This window comes from Acanthochromis polyacanthus, chromosome 9 (assembly GCF_021347895.1).
Source record: "Acanthochromis polyacanthus isolate Apoly-LR-REF ecotype Palm Island chromosome 9, KAUST_Apoly_ChrSc, whole genome shotgun sequence".
NCBI classification, from domain to species: Eukaryota; Metazoa; Chordata; class Actinopteri; family Pomacentridae; genus Acanthochromis; species Acanthochromis polyacanthus.
The window spans coordinates 21,526,363-21,552,805 of record NC_067121.1 but is presented as its reverse complement, the minus strand read 5'-3'; the positions used below and the strand labels follow the sequence as shown (position 1 = coordinate 21,552,805).

Here is a 26,443-nt window from a genome sequence, read left to right as displayed (position 1 = left end):
ATCAGGTCTTTCTCCTCAACAAAGCTCCATCTATTTCTAAACTCTCATCACTAAGATCTTTTTTTCTGTTATTATTGTTTCTCAAAAAGCACAGCTGGCCTCTGCAGCCTCTCAAAGGAATCAAATTATTAGTCCAGCCTTATTTTTCCTTCTTTCGTCCCATGACAAATCCACAGCCCGTGTTTGGGCATTATGGCCTTATTCTATTAGTGTTCATGACTGACGGCGCATCTACATACCAAGGATGTAACTGTGATTAGATTTTCTATTTTCTGCTTAAATAAAATTAGTGGAATTCACCTATATTATCCATAGCAGACAGAGACATTGTTTTTCTTCATGTGTGAAAAGGAACTCTGGCTAATTTAGTGTTCCTTTGGATTTAAAATGGCATCTACATCAAAGCATGGCATTGCTTGTTAGTTGATAAAGCCTTGAAAAATCTAATAATAAAAAAGGAAATTGGATTCTTTTCTTCAGGGGCTATACATAGTTAGCATAAGATGGCAAAAAAATCCCTTGTGTGCAAAGAACAATAACAGCAGATTTATTGATGGTTCACACATGTGACTATCATTTGCACTGTCTATGTGCTGTCAATTAGAGCTGATGATCTTTGATTTATAGCATCCTCTCTTGTCCTCCTGTCACCTTCCACATTCAAAATGAGGGCAGGGAATACCCACAAATTGATTTGAAACTAAATGTATAGACAAAATTTCCATGATGTGAAGGTTTTTTCAATTTTGCTATCTGTTTAAGATTTGATCAACTTGACTTCATCTCTACTCACCCCTTAATTCAGCTGTGGAGAAAGATCATGACAAACTTTCATGGGAACTGTATTATTGCAGTTCTTTTGTGTAATGTGATTTACAATCCAGCAGGAAATGTGAAAATTGTGCATATCAGTATTGTTAACTTTGAGATTAATACTGCAAAGTCTCATCATAGGGGGACACCCTGGACAGGTCGCCAGTCTGTCGCAGGGCTACATATACATATACATTGGACTGTGGGAGGAAGCCAGAGTACCTGGAGAAGACCCACGCATGCACAGGGAGAACATGCAAATTCTATGCAGAAAGATCCCAGGCCCAGGCCGGGATTTGAACCGGGGATCTTCTTGCTGCAAGGCGAAAGTGCTAACCACTACTGTCCTGTGCAGCCAAAAATAAACCAATCAAAGCCAAAGATATCACTTGTAGAATAAAACTGTAGAAGGATAAAAAGTAATTCATTTGAATGATTTCTTTCAAGACTTATTTTGAAAGGTTGTGTTCAACATCCAATGCATGTGACGCCTGAAAACACCAGACAACATTGATCATTTATTTCGTCACTCAAATATAAATGCTACAATCACACACAGATATTTACTCTGCCAAGGAATGCAGCAGAGTTATGTGACGATCAGCCTTCATTTGACTGTCTGTCTGTCTGTCTGTCTGTGGGCAACATTACTCAAAAACAGATAAACAGATTTGGATGACATTTTCAGGGAAGGTCAGAAATGACACAAGGGCCAACTGATTAGATTTTGGCAGTGATGCGGCTTATAGTTTGGATCCACGAATTTGTTCAAAGTTTCTGTATCATTGCAAGATAGCAGCATGATGTCACTGTAACTATGACAACAAGTGAACACTACGTTAACTGTCTGCTGACAATCACATGACTGTGATCCTACAACAAATCCACCGCTGCAGACTTGTCGGGACTTACCCGTCGGAAATCAATCATGAGTAGCCTTGGCAGAGTACTGCGCTCTCTGAGTGCTTTTCTCGTTTAGATATGTGATTTGTCCACAGTACATAGTGGCCTCTTACTAGGTAAGGCAAGACATTCCATTGAAAAAGTTACCTTAGTTACCTGCCGCTCATGATTAAAAAAGAAGTCAGCATTAATGACTTTTATCACATACAAAATTCAGTCATAGAAATTTTGGTTGTTTATGTTGTTTTATTTTGGTGTTACAGAGTTAACTTTTAGAAATCTACTAAAGGCAGTAGGACAAACAGTACCTGTGTGCAGTCAGTGAAAAAAACAAAACAAAACAAAAAACAGATGAGGTAAAAAGGCTACAGCGTTACAAGTCACAACACTGTTTCAAAAAATGTATTTCTGCAAATATATACTTTTACTTACTAATATGTACATAGCATAAAATAAATAATTATAAAAAAACTTTTAGAAATTCATAAAAACACAAGAACTAGTTTGTACAAAACTTTGGATTGAAAGACTCAACAACAAAAAAAAAACATAACCAAATTGTCCACACAAGCAATCACACGCATATAAAGTGTACAGTAACGAATGCAAGATAACGCATCTTGTACTGATAACTGATGTTGTGTAGTTCATTAAGGATGACTTAAAATGTGGCATTGGTTATGGCTGTTTATTGATATTTTCAGTCATGACGTAATGCAATCATGGTTGGGCAATTTTGAACAAAATCCAAGAACTGTACATGCCTGAGACGCAGTATTACATTGGCTGTAAACATTATTTGATGAGAAACTGTACACTGATGGCATGCACAGGTTTTCATGAACATTACGTAACTTTCTGTCTCGACTTTCAGTAGTTTTTCATTTTCCAAATAAATAAATACTGTTTTGTACTTCTTCTCAAATTAAAGGAGAGCAACATGAACTATATTTGCCCTGATGTTTAGCATCATAACAAAATCACAAGAAACTAAAATAACATATCAAACTCTATTTTGGTCTATTTGGTTAAATGGGAATTACTGTATGTAAGAATTAGTCAAACTTCACTTTTTTTTTTCTTTTTTTTTAACCAAACTACATATAATAGATTTCTTTCACGGAAAGAATCGACACATGCAAAATAATATACATATGACATAGATGGACAAAGACTTACTGTATGTAAGGACCTAAACACATGCACACACACATACATACATACACATATTATCTTAGCAGCATTAAAATAAGGGGAGTATTGATAGTTTCAGTGATGCTGCTTGTTGTTTAGTTTGGGGAACAAGAAGCCACAGCTAGTAATCATCACATGCACAGGTTTTGGTTGTCATTTTACAGCTGCTGCAAATTACACTGCATTACACAGAATTTATATGATGCAGCTTTGTTTGCCATATCTGTTTTATTTCACCAGGGTGTACACTTCTATCTGATCATAGTGTCAGAACAAAAGAATATCACTTGTGTATGAAGAAAACAACAATATAGTGGGAATTTCCCTTTTATAAATAACAGCTTTCCCCACGCTGAGCCACATGACACACTACTAATACTGTTAAAAACAAGGAGAACATGCTTCATATTTCTCAACGGGACACAAGTGCTGATCTTTCAGACTCACTTACAGCTCTCTGACCATCACAGACTTACTGGTGGGAGGAGGAGGGGTTTCTTTTCTTGTCTTTGGTCATAAATCTCGATGTTTTTCAAAGTGTTGTTGCTCTTTAGAAATAGCTTCAGGTGTTTCAGGAAGAAGAAGAAAAATGTGCAGACTGTGTATATTCTTGTTTCGCCGATGTTCAGTGGATGTGGCTCATGTCTACTCTCAAATAAAATTAGTCGTTTAAAGCAGATATTAACTCGTTAGCTTAAGAATTTGAGAATATGTAAACACATCACAGCAAATGACTACATTCACTCAGGTGCAAGTGCATTCTTACACAGACATCAGTAACATGAGACACTATAAAACAAAAACTCACTCGCGCAGTGATCGTGTTAGTTTTCAGAAATATACATACATACTAATAATATTGAGGAGGAGAACGCATGCTGTTGAGTGTCTGATCATGTACAATGTTGATTAAACACTGAAGAAAATGTTCATTTTAAATGAAATTTCCTTTTCGTTCCATACTCACAAAAGCATTGGCAGTGCTGTGCTATTCTCAATAAAATGAAACTACTTAGAACACAGGAAGAAAAATCACCAATATGGTGTTTGTCATTTAATCAACAGTTCTTCTTTTCTACATCAGCACTTGTTGTCACGAGAGATATCAACATTTTTGCCAGTGTCTCCACCATCACAGTTCATAAAGGCGATGCTTTCAGATATCAACATCTACTCCACTGTTTCGGGTGACTGAAGCAGAGACTGGCTCTTTGTAGCAACACGGCACAAAACACAAGCAGCTGCGTCTGATAGGTCAGACAGCTCTACAGTCCATCACGTCTTGTACCTGCTTATGTTCTTCTGCCTACTGGAGTCTTTAAATTTTGGTGATTAAAGATGAGAACCTCTCCGTCTCTATTTGCAGGTGTGCACGTCGTAGACTCTCACACACTCCTGACAGCTGACGTAGCAGCACCAGTGGAAAATACAGTGACACTTCTCCTTTCTCTTCTCAGTCCGGGTGTTGTGACCTCTGCCACAGCACAGAAGGTCACAGCCGTCTATGCCGTGTGATGTCAGGTTGCAGATTCGGTCCCGGGTGCCAAAGGAGCCCGTCTCCGGATTGGGGTCGCAGAAATTGGGTGAGCTTTCATAATAAACCAAGTCGCGCTCTGTTGGAGGTTTGAAGTAGTTGTACTTGGGTCTCAGGGTCTCCACCCATCCACGGGACTCCTTATGTTTCTCGACCACCATCTCCGAGGCGCTGTCATACTTATCCTTCATGTAGTCACCAATAACTCGGAAGTCAGGCTGAGACCACCAACACGTCTTCACCTCACAGCTGCCTGAGAGCCCGTGGCACTTGCACTTCAGAAACATGTTGTCGTTCAGGGACTACAGGCAAACAAAAGCATTGCGTTAAAAAAACAACTGAAAGTAGAACTGCTACCACATCATTAGCAAAAGTAGCTTAAAGAAAACCAACCATTCTTCCAGCCTCGTTGTTATGGCGGTTCATTGCTGAGCGTGCGTCAGGCCGATTCTCCCTTGCATCAGCAAACTCCCGGGACACCATGCTCCCAAACTCCACGTCCTCGCTGCAGCCACCCCACTTCCAGCCCTCTCCAGGGGGGCCCTTGTGACGCGTATCGCATCCGCAGATGGTGGCTGAACCCTCAGCGCAGGCACGGGTCACTGCGAATGCCACTCCCGCTGAGGCAATAGCATGAACAAAAGCTGACTCTCGAGTGGCTGGAAAAGAATGACAGATCTGTAAGACATACTGTAGGCAACATCCAACAGAGAAACACCATTTCTGAAGTAAATGATTACATCTGTCATTTGAGCGATGAATTTTTCTATGCTAATGTCTGCTTTCTGGATCAAAGTGATAGCTATAATTAATGTTTAAAAAATGCTTGTTTATATGCATATATGCTTGTATTTGTTCTTGTCTAATTACACAAATAAAAACAAGACAAGATCAGGCAAACTATATATATATACTGAGTCCATTATTACTGTTGGCTACGTGTTTTTAGGTTGTATCTACCAATGTGTACCAGTGTGTGGGTTCATCCAGCCCACACATCAATCGTCCTGTCTCTGAATAAGGCCAGCAAGGTCTCAATGTCTCTGTCTGACATAGCTAACTGATGAGTCAGAGGGATCAGGATCTTCCAGAGAGATGAGAGGAAAAGACGAGCCTGACAGGCCTATAATTAAAGAGACTCAATTAAGCTTTTGAAAGGTTAGGAAACAGACTCACACTGAGGGGACAATACATAGAGACAACATGGAGATGAGTCTTTAGTGACCAGATATGCAGAACCAAATAAAACTACATATTGGAAAGGAAGATACTTTTCTTGTGTCTTTCTTTACCAACTGCTTTAATCCATGAAGATTTGAAGCTACATACGCGTAAAACTGTTTACAGGTAGCCAAAATCTGAATGGGTTAACAGAATTCATTATGTCGGGAAGTTTGCTTTCAATATATGTAGTCATATAATCTTGCACAATCACAAGAGAAAACAGAAAAAAAACCCAAAGAAAATGGAAACACTAAGACTAAATATAATGTCAATTACAGCAAAGAAATACACAGACACGGTAAAAGATCAATAGTAAAATCTGAGATGGCGAGTGTACACGTGTTTGAGAGAAACAGTGCATGTTTCTGTCTAAAGAACAAAAACGAGAGAGGGAAAGAAAGAAAAGAAAGAAGGAAGGCGTATAAAGCTAAAGGGAGTAGGAGCTCCTCCCTTACAGCAGGTTCCAACCAGTTTGAGGACTAAGGGGCATTAGAAACAATGATGCAAGAGAAAAGGTCTACTGGCATCCTCCACCACCCATTTCATACCACTGCTGAAGGCTTCTAATGTTCACAATATACCTAAACCTCTGCTCTCCTTCCTCGGATCCCACTTTCTGGAGCCAACTCAGATCATTTCACTTGATACTGTTTTGTTTTCACGGCAAATCAAGGCAGCTCATGATTGCAAGATGTTAATCACAACATGAGGAAACTGTCTCGGTGATTAATTATATTTTGCCACGCATGATCTAAAACGGACAGAGTATGACCTTCATGTTTATAAATTTGGAGATATGACTGAATTGAAGTAAATGTCTGAAGTGTTCATTTTATAATGATCGAAAAATGTCAAGTTATTTTTGAAACAGATTCCATTTCAGGGGGTGATTGTGTAACTAAAAGTTGTGCCAGAAAAAAAAAAAACTTCTCCCAGTACACACAAGCAATTGGAACTATTTGAACCAACACTTGGCTTTCACTGTAGTGAGATTCTTCTATGTTAAACAGGACTACATCATCAGCATAGACATTCATTTAATTTAGCTCACCACAGAACGCCATTATTTCTGAAAAAAAACCCATAAAGAATGTGGATGAAAATTGGAACCCTCGGGAATGCCTCGGGAAGTTACAGATGACTGACAATGATACCGCAGAGCGTAACAGGATGGAGGAGTGAAAATGGGAAAAAGAGGATTATCTTGATGACATGAGCAAAGGATTTGTAGTAGGGCAAATATAAAATGTCCTGACATCTCTGTGTGACACTGGACAGGCTAACCGAGAAGAAATAAGATTATCTATGGTGCTGTATCAAGCCATAGATGTCTTGTGATAAGCCCCCATTTTTGAAGAAAGTGCCCTTCCAACTAATGAAAAATATTGTACAATTTTAATTGATAGTACACAAAACTTCCAATCAATTTTCACCTGCCTTTGGATTTAAACTTATAAAATATTTTAAACAACATATGATGGTTTATAGGGAGCTTATGAGCCATGATATTCACTTCAATGCTAAGAAATCTGGTGTCAATACAAAGATATATTTTAAGATGATTTCAGTTTGGACCATTTACTGGTATTTTATACAATATAGTGTCAACATCTGGAGCTAAATACACCTGTAATAGCATTTACTTCACCTGGCAACACCGCCTATCCCATTGGTTCCACTTCTTTTTTTAGGTTTATGACCAATTTATGGTACTTAAGGACACTTTATCTCAGACAATGCTTTTCCACAAAAATTTGCCAGACCCTGGCAGGCCAAGTGGTCCCTACAACCTGCTGGGGGGTTGAATCCCCTATTGTGCTGCCACTGTCACGCTGTGTTAGTCCCACAATGGCCCCAGATATTTTATATGAAATTTGCCCTGGCTAGTGATTAGTGGGGACCAAGTTAAGTCATAGCAACAGAGAACTATGCATTGGCTGGACCCCGCTTGTCGGCAGACAGGGAAATCCCTATTCAAATGGTTTAATAAAACAATCTAAAGGGCGTGTGAATGGGGAAAAGCACTTTTTCTCCTGCTTAATCTCATGGTTGCGAAGATATTGTGCTCTGAGCAGTGCCCAGCAGGGAGTGGGGCTAAGGTCCCCCCATCAACTCCATTTACCACACCCTTTCTTTCTTTCTCGCCCAGAGTTAATGATATACTGGTGCGCTAGCTTCCCTCCCCCAGCATGGAGAGACATACGTCTCATGAAAAGCAGAGACCTCTTAGCTCATCCTAAATAGTTACACTTTCTCTTCCTCAGGTCATAGGTCATAACCAACATCCCCTGACCTTTTCCCGCTTAGTTTAGAAGGGACTTGATGATTTAGGGTAATTTATTAGGTGTATTTCCTGCAATACAAAGCTGCTAGTTCAGGGTAGATGTACTGACATGGGATGCAGGTTAGACAAACCAGAACCAGAATAGCACAAAACTTTGCAGTTCTCTTCGCTTGCTTTAAATATTACATAAGAGGACTTTCCTATGAGTCTCATTTTAATTTAATGGTTTCAAGTGGAATAGTGACTGTGCATGTCTCTGCCTGTATGGGAGGTAACACCTGGGAAACTGTGACTGTCCACTTTTTGTAGCAAAGTTACCCTTACTAATTCTTTCGTATGACTCATAAACTGGGGCCTGATTTAGTACGTAGGTGTTCTGTAAATACCAAGAATGCCGAAACCGCTCTGGGATCGGCTCTGCGGACTAAGAACACCTGCGCAGCTTTCTATTACCTTTCATCACAGGCAGATTCCAGCGGTGCATGTTTTGACACTTTAGTTAATGTAAATTAATGAGCGCTGACGCAGACATGGCCTAGAGGTAGGGTTTGTGATTTGGGGTGTGGAGATAGAGAGAGAGAGAGATGTAGAGAGAGGTTCAGATTTGAAGAACATGTCTGTTATAAAGGCAGGAGTAACTTTACTATTAGATGAATGTTTATGTGTGGTCCAACCAGTGTGTTCTAACATAAGGCATAAGCATTTCTATGTGTATTTGATATAAGGCGGTGTAAGTGATCAAAGGAAATCATTCTCTTTTAGCTGTACTCTTGGATTAGTTCAAAAAATGTTCATTCCTTCCTCCAGTGCTCTGTCTTAATCCACCGCTGTAAAACAAACTTCCAGTGTCGTCAGTGAAGGTGAGGTGGACACTGATGGGATAACTGACAGTAAGTAAGCCTCTGAAGCAAATAGAGGTGCCCACCATTCCTTTCAGCATTGGCTACAAAAAAAGGCAGGAGGAAACTGACACACAACAGTCTGAATTGCAGACAAACAGACACCAGTGAGGACAATGGCCCTGTTGCACAGACAAACACTAGCATCAATCAAATCCAATGAAATGGAAGCCCTCTCCTACTAAGCCCTATCAAAGGCTTGTGAGCCCCTGAGCCACTCTCCTTGGCCTCTGACAATGGCACTTAATCCAGCCACTTTGACCTCTCACATTATTAAGGGTCTGAGTGACCTTAATCCAATCAAAATGATTTACTGAAGCCCAGTAGCTGCCTTCTCTTTCCAGTCAGTACCCCTGTAATTTAGGCCTGGGCGGGGAGGCAATGGGAAAGATGTGGTGGCATTTTGCACCACAATAGGGTTGGGATTGAGAACTCCTATCGTTAGCCACCTACTTGAGCTCAAGTCTCTTCTATCAACTGGCTCAAGAGTTTATTAAAAGCAATTGCCCTGACTGACCTCCAACCCTTCGCGTTTGCATCAATCTTCTGTAAACTAGGTGATTAGTTTAGATCCTTTACCCTCATCGACTGTGTTCTGCCCTTGTTTTCGATTTTGAAATCTATAGCTCATCTTAGAAATCAGTAAGAAGCAACAATAGCAACAGAAAAATGCACTCATTAGCTTTCTAGCTGATCAATAGCCATCTCATTTCTGTAGGCCAAATATAAAGATACAGCCAAGAGTTAGTCAACTTAGCTTAGCACAGTGACTGGAAACTGAGGGAATCTGCTAGCATGGCTCTATCTGAAGGAAACAACACCTGCGTATCAGCACCTCCATAGCTTATAGGTAACATGTTATATCATGCTTGTTCAATTTGTATCAAGCACATTGACTCCTCAGTTCACTCAAGTATGGAATTATAAATAGATTTTCTTTCTTAGGTTTGTGGCTTGTTTTTACATATTGTCTATTGGAGAGTGGGGATTTCTATAGCTTGAACTCCTAATTAGACACATACCTAAAAGTCACTATCGCATAATCTAACGGGAAAAAATGTACTTAGGAAGAACTCCGTAACACAGCTCAGTTCCAAATCTTGTGTAAGGCACTTCAGAGGAAAGTACAGCAATCACAGGGGATCCCCTCCTAAAGAAAACTCCAACAAGACAGAACTCACTTGACTAATTGTGTACATTATTTCATGCATACAGGCCCCTTCAGCGCTTGTTCAGTCTAAAGTCTATTTGAACAAGGATTTGAATCAGCATAATGGATGGTGCACAGAGGGAGTGCAGCTTTTCTAATGCAAATATTGGATAAAGAGAATATAGAATTGTTAATGGAAAAGTTAATCAGCATAGAGACACAATAAGTCACTTTTAGTTTTCATATTTTTAGGTGGTTTGAAGTTGCACAGATTCCCAAGAACTCTACAGAGGATAATAACATCCTCAAACACAAACTTGGGGTCAGTGGGGACAGACAGCAAAATCTAAGCCACTACTATGCTTAGCCATAGATTACAGTTTTCTTTTGAAGATATTTTAAACATAAAACTGGGTCTTGATGAAACATATCCTCATTTTGTATTTCTGCAGAAAGTGTTGCACTACTATTACTATAAGTTAATATAAAGTTATTATTATATATGCCACCTAAACAGTAGACTATTTTTGCCAGACCTCTAAGGACAACTTAAATTGTAGCTTTGATGTCTGTTTAGCGCACCAGAGACAAATAAATCACCGAAACGATGAGACAAATCAAAACACCAGGAATTTTGGGAACGTGAAACTACCTGTCTCTGGGCCTGACATATACTGACAAGTTACTGAAATGACAGACAAATAGCGGGAAATGAGAGTGTATGTGCCAAAATGCTCACGAGTGTGCTGTGGAATGCTACCTTTATCTAACACTGGCCCAAAAATGGCCAGATTGTCATTGACCGTGGTGCAGTTCCAGCGTCGGCCTCTGAACTGGTGCTGGCACTCCTGAATGCCAATCTTGACCCCCTCGGCCACACTGGGCATGATTTCCACATAGTTCCGGCAGAAACGCAGCTGTTTGGGCACCAGACCTGGTATGCTGCCACAAAGGATAGGTTGAGTTCCCAGTGATGAGTACTGGTGGCCCACTGCTAGTGACCTGCAACAGGAGAGGAAGTCACATTGTCAGTGCATTTTTGTAATTATATCTCATCTCCCGATCTGTCTGTGTCTTTATCTACCGATATAACTCCTCTCAAGTGGGAGACTAATTTCCCTCTTGGTGCAGCGTAATGTTATGTCTGAGCAAACTTGATTGTGTGTGTTTATTTGCTGTATCAGATGCTACCATTAGGCCTCTGTCCTTTATCCCTTCAACTACCCTCTCTGCAGACACCTGGCCTTTGTGTGTATTGAAATTGCAGCCCTGCTACCGCAGAAGCAGCCAGTGTTTCTGTTTAAGATGAAAGTCCACAATACATCTAGAGGTCTTCATAGACCTTAAGCTGACAACTTGGAAAACTGCACCTTGTTATTAACTGTCCGCACACTTAACAGGCCTTCAGCTTAGGGTAATAAGAGTGCAAACCCAACATTGAAACTTCAGAGAGTGTATTAAGAGTAACACAGAACCCCACCACCACCCACCCCTCCTCCTCCTTTTCTTTTTTCCTTTGAGGAAGGTATTCTGGGATACAACAAGTGCAAACTTGGTTCACTGATTACATCTCTCTGTCTTCATGCCGTTATTGCTTTCTCTCTGTCTTTATTTTCTGTGTCCTCTCAATTAGGACTCTGTGTAACTAGTAATCATAGAAATGGGACATCGATTGTACCACTGTGCAGCATGTAATTGGACCAATTTTAAGAAACATTTTGCTGCATTTGGCTTGTACGTCTGTGCATTTCCACATCACATCACAGAGAGGCACACAGGTAGGTTTCAACTGCACATATTAACCACTGTTCAAAACTTTTAGGTGCTTTCGTTTAGATTATTCTGAATAATTTATTCTGCAGTATGACAATGAGCCAACACATAAAGAGCTGCTTTCACAAATAGATCAAACAATCTCTGACCTCAGTGGTCGTAAAAACTACTCATGGCATTAATTTCAGATCATTCTCATTAAACTCTTGGCACTGTAAGTTTACAAGCAATTGATGGGTTTCATCCAGACATAAAGTTCTTTATTCAAAGAAATGTAATCACAATTTAAATTAATAGATTATCTCTTCTCTATAAATACATTAACCACTGACTGGGGTGTTTGCCTTCTATGATAAGTTACCAAAATCAATATTGTGGCTCTTTCATACTGTCACTGAAGAGCCAAATTATTTAATAGCAGAGTTCCTGTTATTTTTGGCAAAAGCCCAGGAGAGTAGCTACAAAGTAGCTTGTTGGCAACCCAGATAGGTCCGTATTTCACATCAACTGTCTATTAAAGACGAAAACACTGGTATGGCAGCAGCTCTCTAATGATCCTCCCCTGAGTGATAAGGGCTTGATAACAGTAGCTTTTCCACAAAGGAAGCTCCAGAGCAGGTGTGCGGTGTTTTGCAGCTCACTTAGCTCAATATCTGCTGACCCGTTCACTGTTGTTCAAGGGCTAATTGCTGATCACAACAGGATTACGAAATTCCTGACACTGGCCCTCAGGCCGTGTTTTCTTTCTCTTTTCTTTTTTCAACTCACAGCTTCCCAGAAAATAGATCTCTTCAGCCAAATGACCCCATGCTGACGGCTGGCAGTTTGCTTCCAATGTGCTGACCTTGAATACCTCAATTAAGTCTTGAAATTTAAAGGCTGATTTCAGTCTGTTCACTTTCATGATTACATTTGAATTCAGTCTGTCAGGTGTCGAGGTGTTTGTGTGCCTCCAGGAGACCTGCTGACTGAACCACTGTTATTTCCCTCAAGCGAATACTAGAGTAATGCATCACATTGGTTTGAACAGAATTTGCCCAATTTCTGCAGAATAGATCGCTGTAGACCGCTGTCATATATGAGGCATCCAGTAAGCAAGCAATGGCAAGTTCAAAATGACTCCATAGGGAAATCGCATTTGTCTGCAGTTTGTCTGCTGCATCAGTAAACAAGTCTGCTCTGATTACAAATAGACCTTATTTTGCCCGATGTCAATCCGTCTACCTTGAAACTTGAGGCCATATAATAAATAGGTACAGAATTTTAGTTTGTCGTTGACACACATAACAAACAGAGCAGAAAATGCAAGCAAAGAAGTCATATTGATAAATTCCTCAGAGGTCCATCAACAGGATTTTTTTTTCATGGGATTAAATGGAGGTCACACTCCAGCATCGCAGGCCTGTATCTTATAGGTAGTTGTCTATTGTCAGTCTAGTCTTGTACCTTCTTAACATCTGTTACCTCTACAAAGAAAAAAGATGTGCTATCTTTTGGGTTTTGGCGTTTTTTAACTGAATCTTTAAAACAGATTTTGCGTGTAAGCATGGCCAAATGCATTTAAACAGCAGAAATCAGCATAGATCATATTATCTCTTATCAGGGAACATCAGCTGAGGTGAGAGGGTGGGGATCTTTAATGATCCTTAGTGATTGTTATGACTATACCTTTGAGGACCAATCTGCATACATTTCTGCCCGGTCATCTTCTCAAACCATGTCACATAAAATCATCATGAGTCAGTGGTGCTCCACTCATGCCTCTGTCTCAGAGGGGCTGAGTAATCTATGCCACTCTTCCTGTGTTAGGAAATGGCTTGTGAGAGGAGGCAGGGCATGTTCCACCAGGGATGATTTATGATTTTTTAAGAAACTACTAAAACACAGTGTTGTTGGATACTTGCTCCTACAGCTATTTAAACTACAACTGGCATTGTATGTGGTGTTTATATTTGAGGTGCTTTGATTTCAAGTTTTGTAATTCCTTTTGAAAAATCCATTTACCTTCTCAGTCCAGCTGCTCTATAGACAATCTGATGTTCTGTACAACAACTGATGGACCAACAGAGGAGGAGACTCATGTTGTCAAATGAACGCTTCAGCGAAAACTTTTGCAAATAAATAATTAGAACATATATGATATCCCGTTTTGTCGCAGAACAGACTTTCCCCCTCTCATCTAAGTGTATCCAGCGCAGGTTTAATGCATATTTCAGCAAGCCCAAGCAGGGTGCCTTAGAATTACCACTTTACTTGTGGGCCCCGAGGCCTTGGAGCCGACTTTGACATCAAGAGAATATGTTTGAGAAAAGGAATGTGCGGCAAGCTTTCACCTCCAGGTATTTATCTTCTAAGGTGGGGTGGACTAGAGAAGGAGGTGGTGGGGTGGCGGGTGCAGCCAGGCTATGTCATGGCAGGTCGAGAAGAAACAGACATGAACCTGTCTTAGTGCTGATCCGTGTCCCTGCAGACTACTATGGTGCAGAGCTTGAGCGTCATGCAGCCCCAATAGCCACTTCAAGGCAAGTGGAGCAGCTTCTGTCAGCAAAACATCCCAAATTGCTGCTCGCAGAAGCGAAATCTCTTAAGATAACCGGCATGCTGTTTGCAAACAGAGAGACAATGCAAGCGTATTGAGCGCGATCCAAAAGGAACCACGTTATTTGACTTGGGATGAGTTGCTATAAAACACAAAATACATACACAGTCTTTCAAGTACAAAAGAAAATTCAGTGTTACGTCAAGCTAGCAGAACTGAAAGGTGACTTCATGTGCTACCTTTGCAGTCGAAGATTGCTTGTCTTGCTAGTATTGCTGTCATTCTGTTGATTTGCCACACAGATGCTTCTGTAGCTACACTTTTCATTCACTGACCTCCAAAATCAAACCATCGGCACAGAGGATCACTCTTGGCTTGCTGCAGGCTTTCAGATGTGACAGAATGGAAACCTGTCTTCCATTGTGTCACCCAGAGCTGATTCCACAAAACATGGACTCGAAAAAATAACTGTAGAGGTTGAAATTCAAGGGCTTTTTTTATAAAGCACATAAAGTTCATGAAATATGCTAAACACTAAATATGTCGGATCATAATAAAGCAGCAGCGCACTGATTTGGGTCAGTTTTTTTCCCCCTCAACCATCTCTCAGTCCAGAGGATTCGCTGTTTTATCACGATTCCCTTCCAGCTGAGCATGTAATTAGTTTCTCATCAGTCTTACCACCAGGGGACCCATTAAGTGAAGCAGATTAGGGTACACCCGATTTCTAAGCAGCCTCAAATATTGAATGATTTATTAGATATCAGGCATCATTTGCTGTTTTTGTGTTATGAGGACAGTTGTGATCAGCGTGTGCAGCTGATGGATATAACCTGAACAGTAAGCAAAAAACACAAGAGCTCCTTCAGAAGTTGCTACAGCTCAATTATCCCCCCCAAACAAGTAAAATAGTGCTAATTTGCAAATTGTCACACCTTAATTTCTTAATTGTATGTCTAACTGGGCTCACTGATGTACAGTCACATTTGTGCATGCACTCATTGATTCTTGTGTGATTTGATAAAATGCAGAAAAGATTCACATTAATGTCAGTGTTGGGCTACTTTTTGATTTTTTAAGGACACGTGGAAGAAGCTGAACAATCAGATCAGTGTTGGACTGTTAGAGTGACAACAAATGACAACTTGGCAAGATGTGAGAGTAAAGCCCTCAATTATCTTTTTGTTTATGGGGAAGAAAGAACCAAAATTCTGGCAAATAAAACAGATATTCTCCCAAGCATGCTGATTAACTTCATGACATCACGCTGAGACTGAATTCATATACAGCTTTCTATCACCAGCGTGTCTTTCACTAAACCCTGCAGGATTTCATCGTCATGCTCTGTGCCGCTTTGACCCCCCAACTACACACACACGCATACACACACACACACACACACACACACACACACACACACACACACACACACACACACACACACACACACACACACATGCTCGTGAACAAACACACAAACTTTGCACCTGCTGCACTCTGAAAATAAAAATCGCTCTCGATCGAATTGGTGCCAATGTCGACAACATTAAAAAGAAACTTCACTCAAAAATATGCTTTTTCTACAATCATTTTTGGTTTTATATATTTCAACACGTCTGCTCTATATTTTTCACGCCGCCTGATCTAATTCTAAAGTCACCTTTTGCACGTTTTGCTAATCAAACGTCCCAATGAAGTGGAACCGGACCAACTTTGCCATCAGTGCGCACAAATGTCAGAGCAGGAATCACAGCTCTGAGCTCAAGCTGACACCAGAGGATCCCCACACACCTCTCAGTGTTTCAAATTCAACAGTTTGTCGTCGTTTGTCCGGAGAATAAAGAAAATCTAACTTACCACCAGATTGGATAGCTTGCCATGACATGTGTGAGCCCACAGAGCAGCAGGAAACATCCAAGGTATATCATCCTTAAAGTTTCGCAAAACATCTCCAGCAGAAAGCTTACATGCGCGCTCATCCGCGCACACACATTCAAGCAGGAGAGCAAAGAAAAAAATCTACACTGATGGATTTTTAATTTCTAGCCTCCAAAAAAAAAAAGAAAAAAAAAGAAAAGAAAAAACCCCGAAGGAAAACCTATCTTTCGCGACTACTCGTGGCAGAACTCGGGAGCCAAATATTAAAAGTTAAAAGCTGCTTGCTTTTTTAAGGACCCAATCAGCAGGTATCGCCAAAGGGGGAATTCTGATGATATGTTCCCTTGTTGGCTTGTCAGCCTGTTTGAACTCACACAGCAGAACGAGGTAATTTTAAGATGTGTTTTAGTGCTCATTGAGAATTGGTGGCATTAGCATGCAGTGTGTGTGTATATATAATGTTGTTTAAAGGAGAGAGGGAGGGTCTGGAGGATTTTAAATAGACATCGGAACCCCTGTGGATTGCGTAGCTATAACAACCTGTCCGGATTTCACTCCCTGGCATGAAGCTTCTAAAATGCAGAAATAAATATGTGTGAATTGCTTGAGACCATTATTAAGGTCTGCAGCTCTTTATTTGTGCCTGTTTGCCAATGAATGTGAAATTAGAAGTTTTGAAAAGTTCCCGAAGAGCTGATGGCTTGGCAAAGGGTTGAATAATTCCACAGAAGCTCCCAATAATTTAACGATTTGATTCATTTAATCATTAATAAATGAAAGATCTCACGGGTTTTTTTTTGTTGTTTTTGTTGCTCATTTCAGTTATACTCTGAAATTGTGAAATGACAAAACACTCGTTTTCAAGTTATTTTTGAGGTAAATTCGACAGATGTGTAAATATAGAGTTCATATTTTGAGCAGTAATTAAGAGAGGAAAGTTCTCCAGTCCAACTTATAAAGCTGTTATCTGCATGACAAGATAACAGAATGCTCAGTCCATTGAAAATACCCCATAAAATTGGCCAGCTCTGAGCTTTATTGGCAAACTGCCTGTTTCTTTTCTTTTTTTCAATGTCAAGTGGCTGCTGATATCTGATCTAAGAGGAGGTGGACTGAGGCTTATCTTTAGATTAAAAATTGAAACGTGTCCTATTGTGTAACATCAGTGACTAATACAAGGGAGGAAAAGTGGTTTCAAGGTGTTCTTTTTACAATATTTTAGTCGACACTTGTTCAGGAACCTCTGAAATAATAATGATAGAAGTGATTACTTAATAATAAGTGAAATGAAATGCATATCACAGTTTTAAGAGTGGAATATTTTGGTTGGTGGAGCTGCAAATGAAATGTTATAAGTATTTGCAATTACATTGGCAGAAGTAACTGTATATATTGAAGCTTAATGAGCAATAATCTTTTCTAGATTGTCAGTAGAGCATTTAGAAGTAAGACGTTAATTAAGTATATTAACGAGCATGGACAATACTCTCTCTAGCAGCAATTAGATAAGATTTTTTTAAAATTCAAATAGTTGTTTAATGTCACTGATTCAGCTTTTCCTAGAAGTTTATATCAGCTGTCTGAACAATACAACTCCTAATACATGTAAAGTGTGCCTGCAACATACATACAGTCTTCCTTTTTAGGTTCTTACAATCCCCAAACTGTTTCATGAGCCCGAGTTGTTTCCCTTTGCGTCTCTTCCTGCAGTTGAAGCTACAGTATTTATTAGTGTGTAACATCTGTAGTAAGTCCATATGATATACCTGAATGACTGGCCCGGAAGAGTCAGAACCCTGGAGTCCAAACTCCTCTGGTTTTACTGTGCAGACAACATGTTGTTGCCATCTAGTGGAGGTGCTTGCACATTGCAACTCTTTAAAAGAATTAAAATTTTACTGGATTACAATAAAGTACTGACAGTTTTGAATAATATCTGGTTACATGAATATTTCTTTCTTTTTTATGTTTGACTGACAGCTGTATTTATATATCAATTTGCATATATTTATGATCACTTTATGAAATATAATACATTGTTGCAGATAAAACAGCCCGTTGGTAAAAAAAAAAAAAAAGAGAGAGAGAGAATCACCCACATCATAAAAGTGCTACTTACAGGTTTATACATGTCAGGTTCCAGGTCACTTATCTCCTGCCTAAAATGACCTCTTTCACCTCAAGAACTCACTGACACCTAAGTACACAGAGAGCAAACTGTCCAAAACTGTGAATATGGATTGGCTTGTCTTCATGGATATCCCCAACAACTAGTCTCATTAGACAATTAGTTTGATAATCTTCTGGCATTCCAAAAAATGCAAAAAGAAATCCTACAAAAAATGGAGCAGACAGAAGTAACTGAGAAGCCAGGAAGTAAATTTGAAAGAAAATGTGCGTCTTCATGGTCCACAATTAAGATGGAGGATGTATTGTCTGTGGTTTGAAGTAGCTGGAGGGTTGTCAGAAAGAAGATGACAAATATACACCAATCAGCCACAACATTATGACCACTGACAGTTGAAGTGAATAAGATCAATCATCTTGTTACAATGGTCTGCTGGGATACAATGAGTCCTGATGTTCATGTGGATGCTTGACTAGTACCAGCCACCTAAAAATTGCAGGTGAAACAACCCACCAGCCCCCATCCCCATGACAACAGCAGTGCTTGATGCCAGTTTCCACCCTCAGCAGGACAATGCACCCTGACACACCACAGAAACTGCTCAGAAATGGCCAGGGGAACATGACAGAGCTAAGCTGTTCACCCAGATTCCACGCTCCTCAGATCCAAATCTTACTGAGCCTCTGTGGGATGTGCCAGGATAAGTTTGATCTAGGTAGGTCCCACCCTTCAAACCACAGGGCCTACAGAATTCACTGCCACCATCCCAGTGCCACAGGACATCCCCAGAGGTCCTGAGTGCATGCCCCACTGGGTCAGAGGAGTTTTAGCAGCATAAAGGGGACCAACATAATATGAGGCAGGTTGGTCATAATGTTATGCCTGATCGGTGTATATAATCATCTGGAAGGAGAGCCCCTCAGATCACCATTTCTGTCTCTATTCAGGAGGAGTGAAAAAATGACTTGGAAAAAGATCATCTGTTTAGAGATAAATTGGAAACTGGCTTATGCTTCATTTTATCTCCATCAACAAGTTTCTTACAGCCCATTCAGGTTTTCCCCCATCGAGCGAAAAGAGGACATCAGGGCACCTCAGTGCGCCCACAGTGACCTCACTGTGATGGTGATGTCATGTAGAAAAGCACCCGCAGCAGCGAGTCATGTCGGTCGACTGAGTCTTGTCATTGCTCTGCATCACAGACCTCAGTCAGACTCCTTCTGTTTGACATAACACAGGCGCACTAACATCACGCAATATAAAAATATTGAACTAATCGTAAGTTCATTACTTCATTTTCTTTCCACAAATATTTTCCTGATGATCCACTAAGCTGTTAATGCTCTTCTGTGCATTCAGGTATCTTCATGAAATGAAAATAAAAACAACAACACAAAACCTGATTTATTTTAAAGCAGCTAATGCACATAACAATTCAAGATCTGTGTTGTGTACAAATGGGACAGCACCACTAGATGTCAGCATTGGAGTTGAATTATAATCTAATCTCTGGTCACTGCTGAATTTTTAAACAGAAAAAATATCTCGATTGGAAGCATGTGTGGACCATGTATTGTATTTTTTGGCACCTTTTTTGACACTTTAAGGTAAGGCAATGCAAACTGATTTGTATAGCCCCTTTTAAACACGGAAAGTGTTTAACATAAAGCAAAGAAATGTATTATAAGAACTTTGAAAACCACATTAGGAAGAAAAATACAGTCAAATAGAGAAAAAATGTAAAAAAATTAACATAAAATGTGAAAAGGCAAAAAGAAACTTATTGGAAATACACACATAAAGAGAAAACACTCACTCCAGCATGTTCAAAGTTGACTGAACTGCAAGAGTTAATGATAGAAATATTTTTTTGTGTCGTTTAAGTCGTATAAAAGTTTTTCAAGATGCACTTGATTTGCAGCGGATATTTCAATCATGTTTTATGGTTGCTTTGTTCAAGCAACCATTGAGACAGCCGTCACTGATGATCATCTGCAATCTCATCTGTTATTTCACAACCTCAAATTCTCTTTCTCGTAAATGATCCTGAAAAATAAAATCACATGCTTGGTGAGAGAGTTGTGCCTCAATAAGTCGTGACACACCCCACGAGCTCACACCTGGAAACAACTCATCCCTTTCTCCCCATACTTTCTCCAACAGTCTCCAGACGTGGGAAACAAGGCAAAGGGTCTGCTTTGAATTTATCTTCAGGATGGGCATTACCACAGGCGTTGACATCCCTATCTCCTCTGCCTGCCTCTTGGTAATACAGGGTGTAAAAAGGCTTCTGATAAGGGACATTATAGTAGGCAGTTTGAAATCTCAATGTGCTGGAAGTCTCTGATGTCACATTTGTTGTGTTTGGCTGCAAAACACACCTATAACACGTCAAATACTGATTATCTTAGCTGATCGTTAGAGTAGACAATCTGCCTCAGAACAGATACGGTTGAAGGAAAAATCTGTAGAAATAACTGAAGAAACATAATGGATACTAGATAAGTAAGAACATGGTGTGAATCATACCATATGTCCCTCACAGTCAGCAGATCTCAAGCCACCATCTACTGGTTAAAATAGACAGACACATAGAGTTGTGGTCATGTAATGAAGCATATTTTACAGATTTCCATCTGAAATGGAATTTCATTTTACAGATGGCTAAAAACATTTTATAACTGACTGAGAAGAACTTAATGGAGGATGCTGGATGTAAAGATCTTGATTGTCTGATAATAATTCTGAATTTAGCTCAGAGTTTAACTGAAAAAAAGTTCTGAGATAATCAAAACTTAAGAGAGGTAGATCCAAGAATCATTATGTAAAATATTGGACTTAAACTGACTTGACGATATAGAAAAGTAAAAGACCAAGAATTGATCCCTGAGGTACTCCATGGGTGAAATAGGTACAAGAGAATGTATAGCTCCCTATAGCCACAAAGATGTACTTTCTTAAAGATGTTAGTACTACTCTAAGTACTCATGTTTACAATCAAGTGGTCAACTGTACCAAAGTGTCGATATGCAACGAAACAGATGTCTGGTTTTAGTTTAAATTCTTTCATTCAAAGAAGTCATAACTAATATCCCAGTCCCTGAGAAGCAAATAGATGTTCGTCTGCATGTCGAGCCTGTAATGTCTCATTTTGTCTCCAACTGAAGTCTTTCCTCAGAGGGACTGAGATAGTTGTGTTTGTGCTGAGGTCACACATTAAGACAGTAGAATGAAGCTCCGGAGGCCAGAAAACAAGAAGAGACAACACAGCTTTAATTACAGGAACAGCCCTGCATGTCATATCAGGGCGCAGTGTTTTCTATCAAGGGCTGAGAAAAAGAGAGAAAAGTCTCAAGTTCTCCACCTTCTTCTTCGTCTCTTCTTCTCTCGTCTTTTCCACTTTCATCTGGGTCATCCCAGGTCACAGTCAGCAGAGAGGAAGGCTGCAGCAGCTGCTCAGCTGGACTCTCGTCTTGTTTCATTAATGCTAAGTAAAGCAGATCATATCATTCCATCAACCACACCTGCTGGTCAGGACCCATTCACCATCCATCTTCCATATTGCCTGTATACTTACAGCAACCTGCAGTTTCCTAGAATATAATGCTCACATACCACTACTTTCATTGTTGAGACGGTGTTGTGTCATTGTAGATGCTTTCTCCACTGAAATAAAGTCAACATGAATGAATAGCTTCGCCTGTTCAATGGAAAATAGAAAATTGCAATTCTGTAAACACTTTTGAGGCAGAGTGTTTCACAGGCAGGTTGCTGGGAAACCACAGATTTTATCAAACAACACCTGGTAGGCTGTGGTTTGATATTAATGTCATTGTTTACAAGACAGTAAACGTAATGCCTGAATGGGCAAAACTGTTGGCAATGAGTCTTGTAATGAAATAAACCAATAGATGCCTTTAAAAGGATAATTTCTGTAATATTACACCAACACTAAAATATTCTCTTTTTGAAGATCTTGTTTCAAGCATTTTACCTTGCAGTCAAGGTATTTCATGCTTCCTCACAGTTACACAGCAGCAGCAGCTTAAATGTGCCTAGTTGAACAATTTCAAGAATGGACAAGCCACCGCATGCTCACATGCAATTTGGTTCAAGTGTGCCATAACACTTCACTAGAAAATGTGTACAGAATATAGGTTACATGCCATAAATAAAGTACCCAGGATTAAGTTCCACTACAGTGTTTTTGATTGTAAGGTGTTCCTTCTTTCAACTTCAGCCACTGTTTTGGTTTTTGCACAAGAAAACCAAGACACAGAATTAGGCAAGAATGATGTCATCCTTGAAACTGCAAGGTCATCTTTTTTCATGGTATCTTTTGAAATTGAGTTAATTGTTTTTATCAGTGGTGAAAAACAGCTTGTTTCTCTCATTTAACCTAATTTTAAATGTTTTCATTAGCAATGTGTGATTTGTTGTTGTGCAGGACGCAATCAGAGCAACCCAGGACAGTGCCTGTATTGGGATTTCAAAAACAACAGCTACCTCTCCAGCCTCTGAGGACGGACTTTTCCTGTATCCTGAATCCTGAGAACGGCTGCACATGGTGCACCCGACGCCTGAAACAGCAGAGTGGCGCAGACGCACCGTCAGCCTCCAAACCTAAGCCACAAATTATGTCTGGTACATGGAAAAGATCATGTGGCCCTGCAGTGGAGTAGAGGTGGTGAGAACGAGGAGTTTGGTGGTAACTGGGTTGGGATTGGACGGATACGATTTACATTCCTCTCCAGGGATGTGATATCAAGACAAGGTCAGACCAAGGCTAATACATAAGACTCTGAGGAGGGGGAGGAGGAATCTAATCTTTTCTCTTAACTCAAAATTATGTTTTATATAGAATACAATACCATATTTTGTGTGACCTCTACTTATTGAGTAACTCTCCGTGAGAAGCAATCTTTCTTGGATTAAATGAATCCCCTGCATCTTTTAAGATCTATTTACTTGTCTAATTTGTTTGGACACACAGTGGATGCCTTGTATACTGTGTTTGTCAATATATATATATATACTGTAGCACCGAAAAGTTTTAAATGCATTTAAGGAGATTACGCCTTTCAAGGAAATACCTCAAACTCCATCAACATCCTACAGTACATTCCATCTAATTTGAATAGTCGGTGCACAGACTAACCTCAATGCCCAGAGGAACCTCATTGTAATTGCAAAGAAATGTAACACTCTAATCTGAACTGAGTATTCCAGTCACACTTTGGAGCCGAAACAACGTTGACTTTCCTGTGGCGTTGCTTAAGGGGGACTTTCTCATGGAAATCTGATCTCTTTGTTTTCAGACGGATCAATAATAATACATTTAGTTTGTTTATATATGCGTGCTACCTTCTGAGAGAGGATCAGAGAAGCAGAAAAAGGTAGACGAGGTAGAATCTCCAAAAGCACAGAGGGAAATACTCTTGACAACCTAAAGAGATTAGTGTCCATTACCAAACAAATTTCTGCTACCACCTACAACACTTATGACAGCCCTCAGTTCAACTCTCAACGCAGCTCCGGTAAAAAACCGCACGCTTTTGTCCTCATGGCCGCGTTCCCTCGACACCAGAATGAAACAAGGTCTGTTTTCTTGGTTGCTGGGTCTGAGAAAAGGGGGTGAGTGTGTTTTAAGAAGGGTGTGGGAATCAATTATCCCACTTAAGAGACATGCAGGACCAGTGGGTATTGCTTGGGATTAGTGTCCATTCTTGTCATGTACTGACAAACCCTCCCGCTGATCTCCTTAACACCAGGTGTTATTAAGAAGCAGGGCCCTTACTGGGGGCCTATAGGCTTTTGAATAACTGCCCTTTGGGAATGACTGACAAGCTTATAATGTTTGAGAAAAGTGCATTCCTGGGCTTTCATGTGCTCACCTGTGTGAATTCTCAAATGATATTGAGCATGAAAGTCGAAAGTGAAATCATGCAAAAAGTAAATTCAGAAGAACTACAACCTTTGCTGGACCCGCTGTGACTAATCGTTTCTGCAAATATGCATCATCTTGAGCGGAAATAGTTGACCTGCATTTCTAGTTGACAATTTATAGGAAATGTGGACAACATGGACATTGGACAAAATGCAATCAATTGAGCATTTAGATCATGAACGCTCTCTGTGTCCATAAATGTGAAGCTACAGCCAGCAGATTGTTAGGTTAGTTAAGCACAAAGGCTGTAAGCAACATCTGCACCTCTAAACCTGAAGCTATGTGTGTTTATTCAACCTGTATGGACCGTAACCAAAAAGTGAAGACGTCAATACACCACTTTCTGATCTTTGAGTCTCTACAGGTTGTCCAGAAATTGCTCAGAGCCAAGAAACATTCCAGATTTCAGATTAATATAAACTACCGTTCAAAAGTTTGGGGTCAAAAAAAGCATTTTTTTTTCAATGAAGATAACAATAAATTAATCAGAATTACAGTGTACACATTGTTAATGTGGTAAATGACTGTTCTAGCTAGAAACGGATGATTTTTAATGGAATATCTACATAGGGGTACAGAGGAACACTTCCAGCAACCATCACTCCTGTGTTCTAATGCTACATTGTGTTAGCTAATGGTGTTGAAAGGCTAATTGATGATCAGAAAACCCTTGTGCAGTTATGTTAGCACATGAATAAAAATGTGAGTTGTCACGGAAAACATGAAATTGTCTGGGTGACCCCAAACTTTTGAACGTTAGTGCATGTGGATGCTAATTAAACAGGCTCAGGTAAATGGATTTTTACCCTTGGATGGAGCCAGTCTAGCTGTGTTAAGATAAGATTAGCATCGTATTTAACAGACACTTGAGAGTACTGACTTTCTCATTCAACTCTCTGCCAGCAAATATGCATTTTGCTTAAAACGTCAAACTTTAGCTGCAAAATACCTTTCCACAATGGTGCAAGTCGGCCTGTCATGTTCACTCATACTCAAATTACTCAAACGTATGTGCTGTGCAAGTACTTAATAAGTGGTGATCCGTTGACGGCAGTGATCGTCAGTATCTAGTGTCCTGTGTAATGTGCAACCATAATTATCAAGCTTGCTCACTTTAATCTCTAATTTGAGGTGCCATTGTGTTTACACACAGTAAGTAGAAACTTGGCTCAGTGAAGCCGCTTGGCCCATCTGTGGCTGTTTGTGATCTGCGCTGAATGGCTTGGATATTGGGAATGAATAGACTTCATCCCAAATCCTGGCAGGAGTGCTTCCCAGGTGTAGCTGAGAAAACCTGGACCCTTCCCAAGTTCAGCTGCCTCTCTCTCTCTCTCTCTCTCTCTCTCTCTCTCTCTCTCTCTCTCTCTCTCTTTACGTGCCAAAAATCAAGGTGTGTGCGGACACAAAAGATGTCAGGTGGTAGCTGAGCCTCTGAAAGGTGTTTACACAGGAGTTAAGTAGGGTTGTTCCTGACTAAAGACATTCTGGGCTGGCAAACAGTTGGTGGATATTATTTACAAATCAAGAGGTCAGCTTCGTCAACAAATATGTATTCCTGCTTCTTATTCATACTGTAGGAGCCATGGGTGCAAAGAAATCTGTGAATAATATTGTTATGGCAGTAAGATGTTCTTGGAAATAACAATTTCTGAAATGTCTCTTTATTGATTAAAGTGGAAAATTAACAATATTAAAATTTCTATTAAACACTGTTGAACCAAATAAAGCTCTTCTATATTACTGTGTATGCACACTGCATGTGTTTTGCAAACAGGTAACTTTCAAATGCAAGTGAGTGAGTGGAGTTTGCATGTTAAAGAAGGTTTTCTGTGACAATAACTAAACGTTCTGATAATCTCCAAATCTTATGCAATCAAATGCGTAGGAAGAGTAAATATTTTTCAGGAGCAGGCCTGCCAAAGAGTTCAGATTACTTGCCAGAATGATTGATAGCTTGCCAATTGATTTATGGTGCTCAATATGATATTTTGCAAAGTGATTAAAGGTTTCATCTTCAGCTTTCAGATGTCTTGTGAAATCGCCTACAGCAGTTATATTTGCGGACAAATTCACTTCATTGTGAACTGCAGATGAACTCACCTCTGCACATGTGGTTTAGGAGAAACTGATCAGAGTTTCTCGCAAAAGGCAAGACCGGACTGATATTTAACTTCAGC

The 26,443-nt window shown here is 39.9% G+C and overlaps 1 protein-coding gene across 1 annotated transcript; it reads right to left on the bottom strand.

Moving 5' to 3' along the window:
* Positions 1–1,942: 1,942 nt before the first annotated feature.
* Positions 1,943–16,679, bottom strand: wnt3a (wingless-type MMTV integration site family, member 3A). Its single transcript, XM_022213177.2, has 4 exons — positions 16,171–16,679; positions 10,762–11,003; positions 4,838–5,103; positions 1,943–4,746 (listed from the first exon to the last, which is right to left on the bottom strand). The coding sequence occupies exons 1-4, from the start codon at positions 16,290–16,292 to the stop codon at positions 4,267–4,269; spliced, it is 1,110 nt and encodes a 369-aa protein (XP_022068869.1). The 5' UTR covers positions 16,293–16,679; the 3' UTR covers positions 1,943–4,266.
* Positions 16,680–26,443: the final 9,764 nt, after the last annotated feature.

Bases quoted from the DNA above. Each gene is read 5' to 3' on its own strand.
- wnt3a (XM_022213177.2), bottom strand. From the start codon at position 16,292: ATGAGCGCGCATGTAAGCTTTCTGCTGGAGATGTTTTGCGAAACTTTA. The intron at 11,004-16,170 runs GTAAGTTAGATT...CTCCTGTTGCAG, and splicing joins GCAAGCTATCCAATCTGGTG to GTCACTAGCAGTGGGCCACC. The intron at 5,104-10,761 runs GTAGCATTCCAC...ATTCTTTTCCAG, and splicing joins TGGGCCAGTGTTAGATAAAG to CCACTCGAGAGTCAGCTTTT.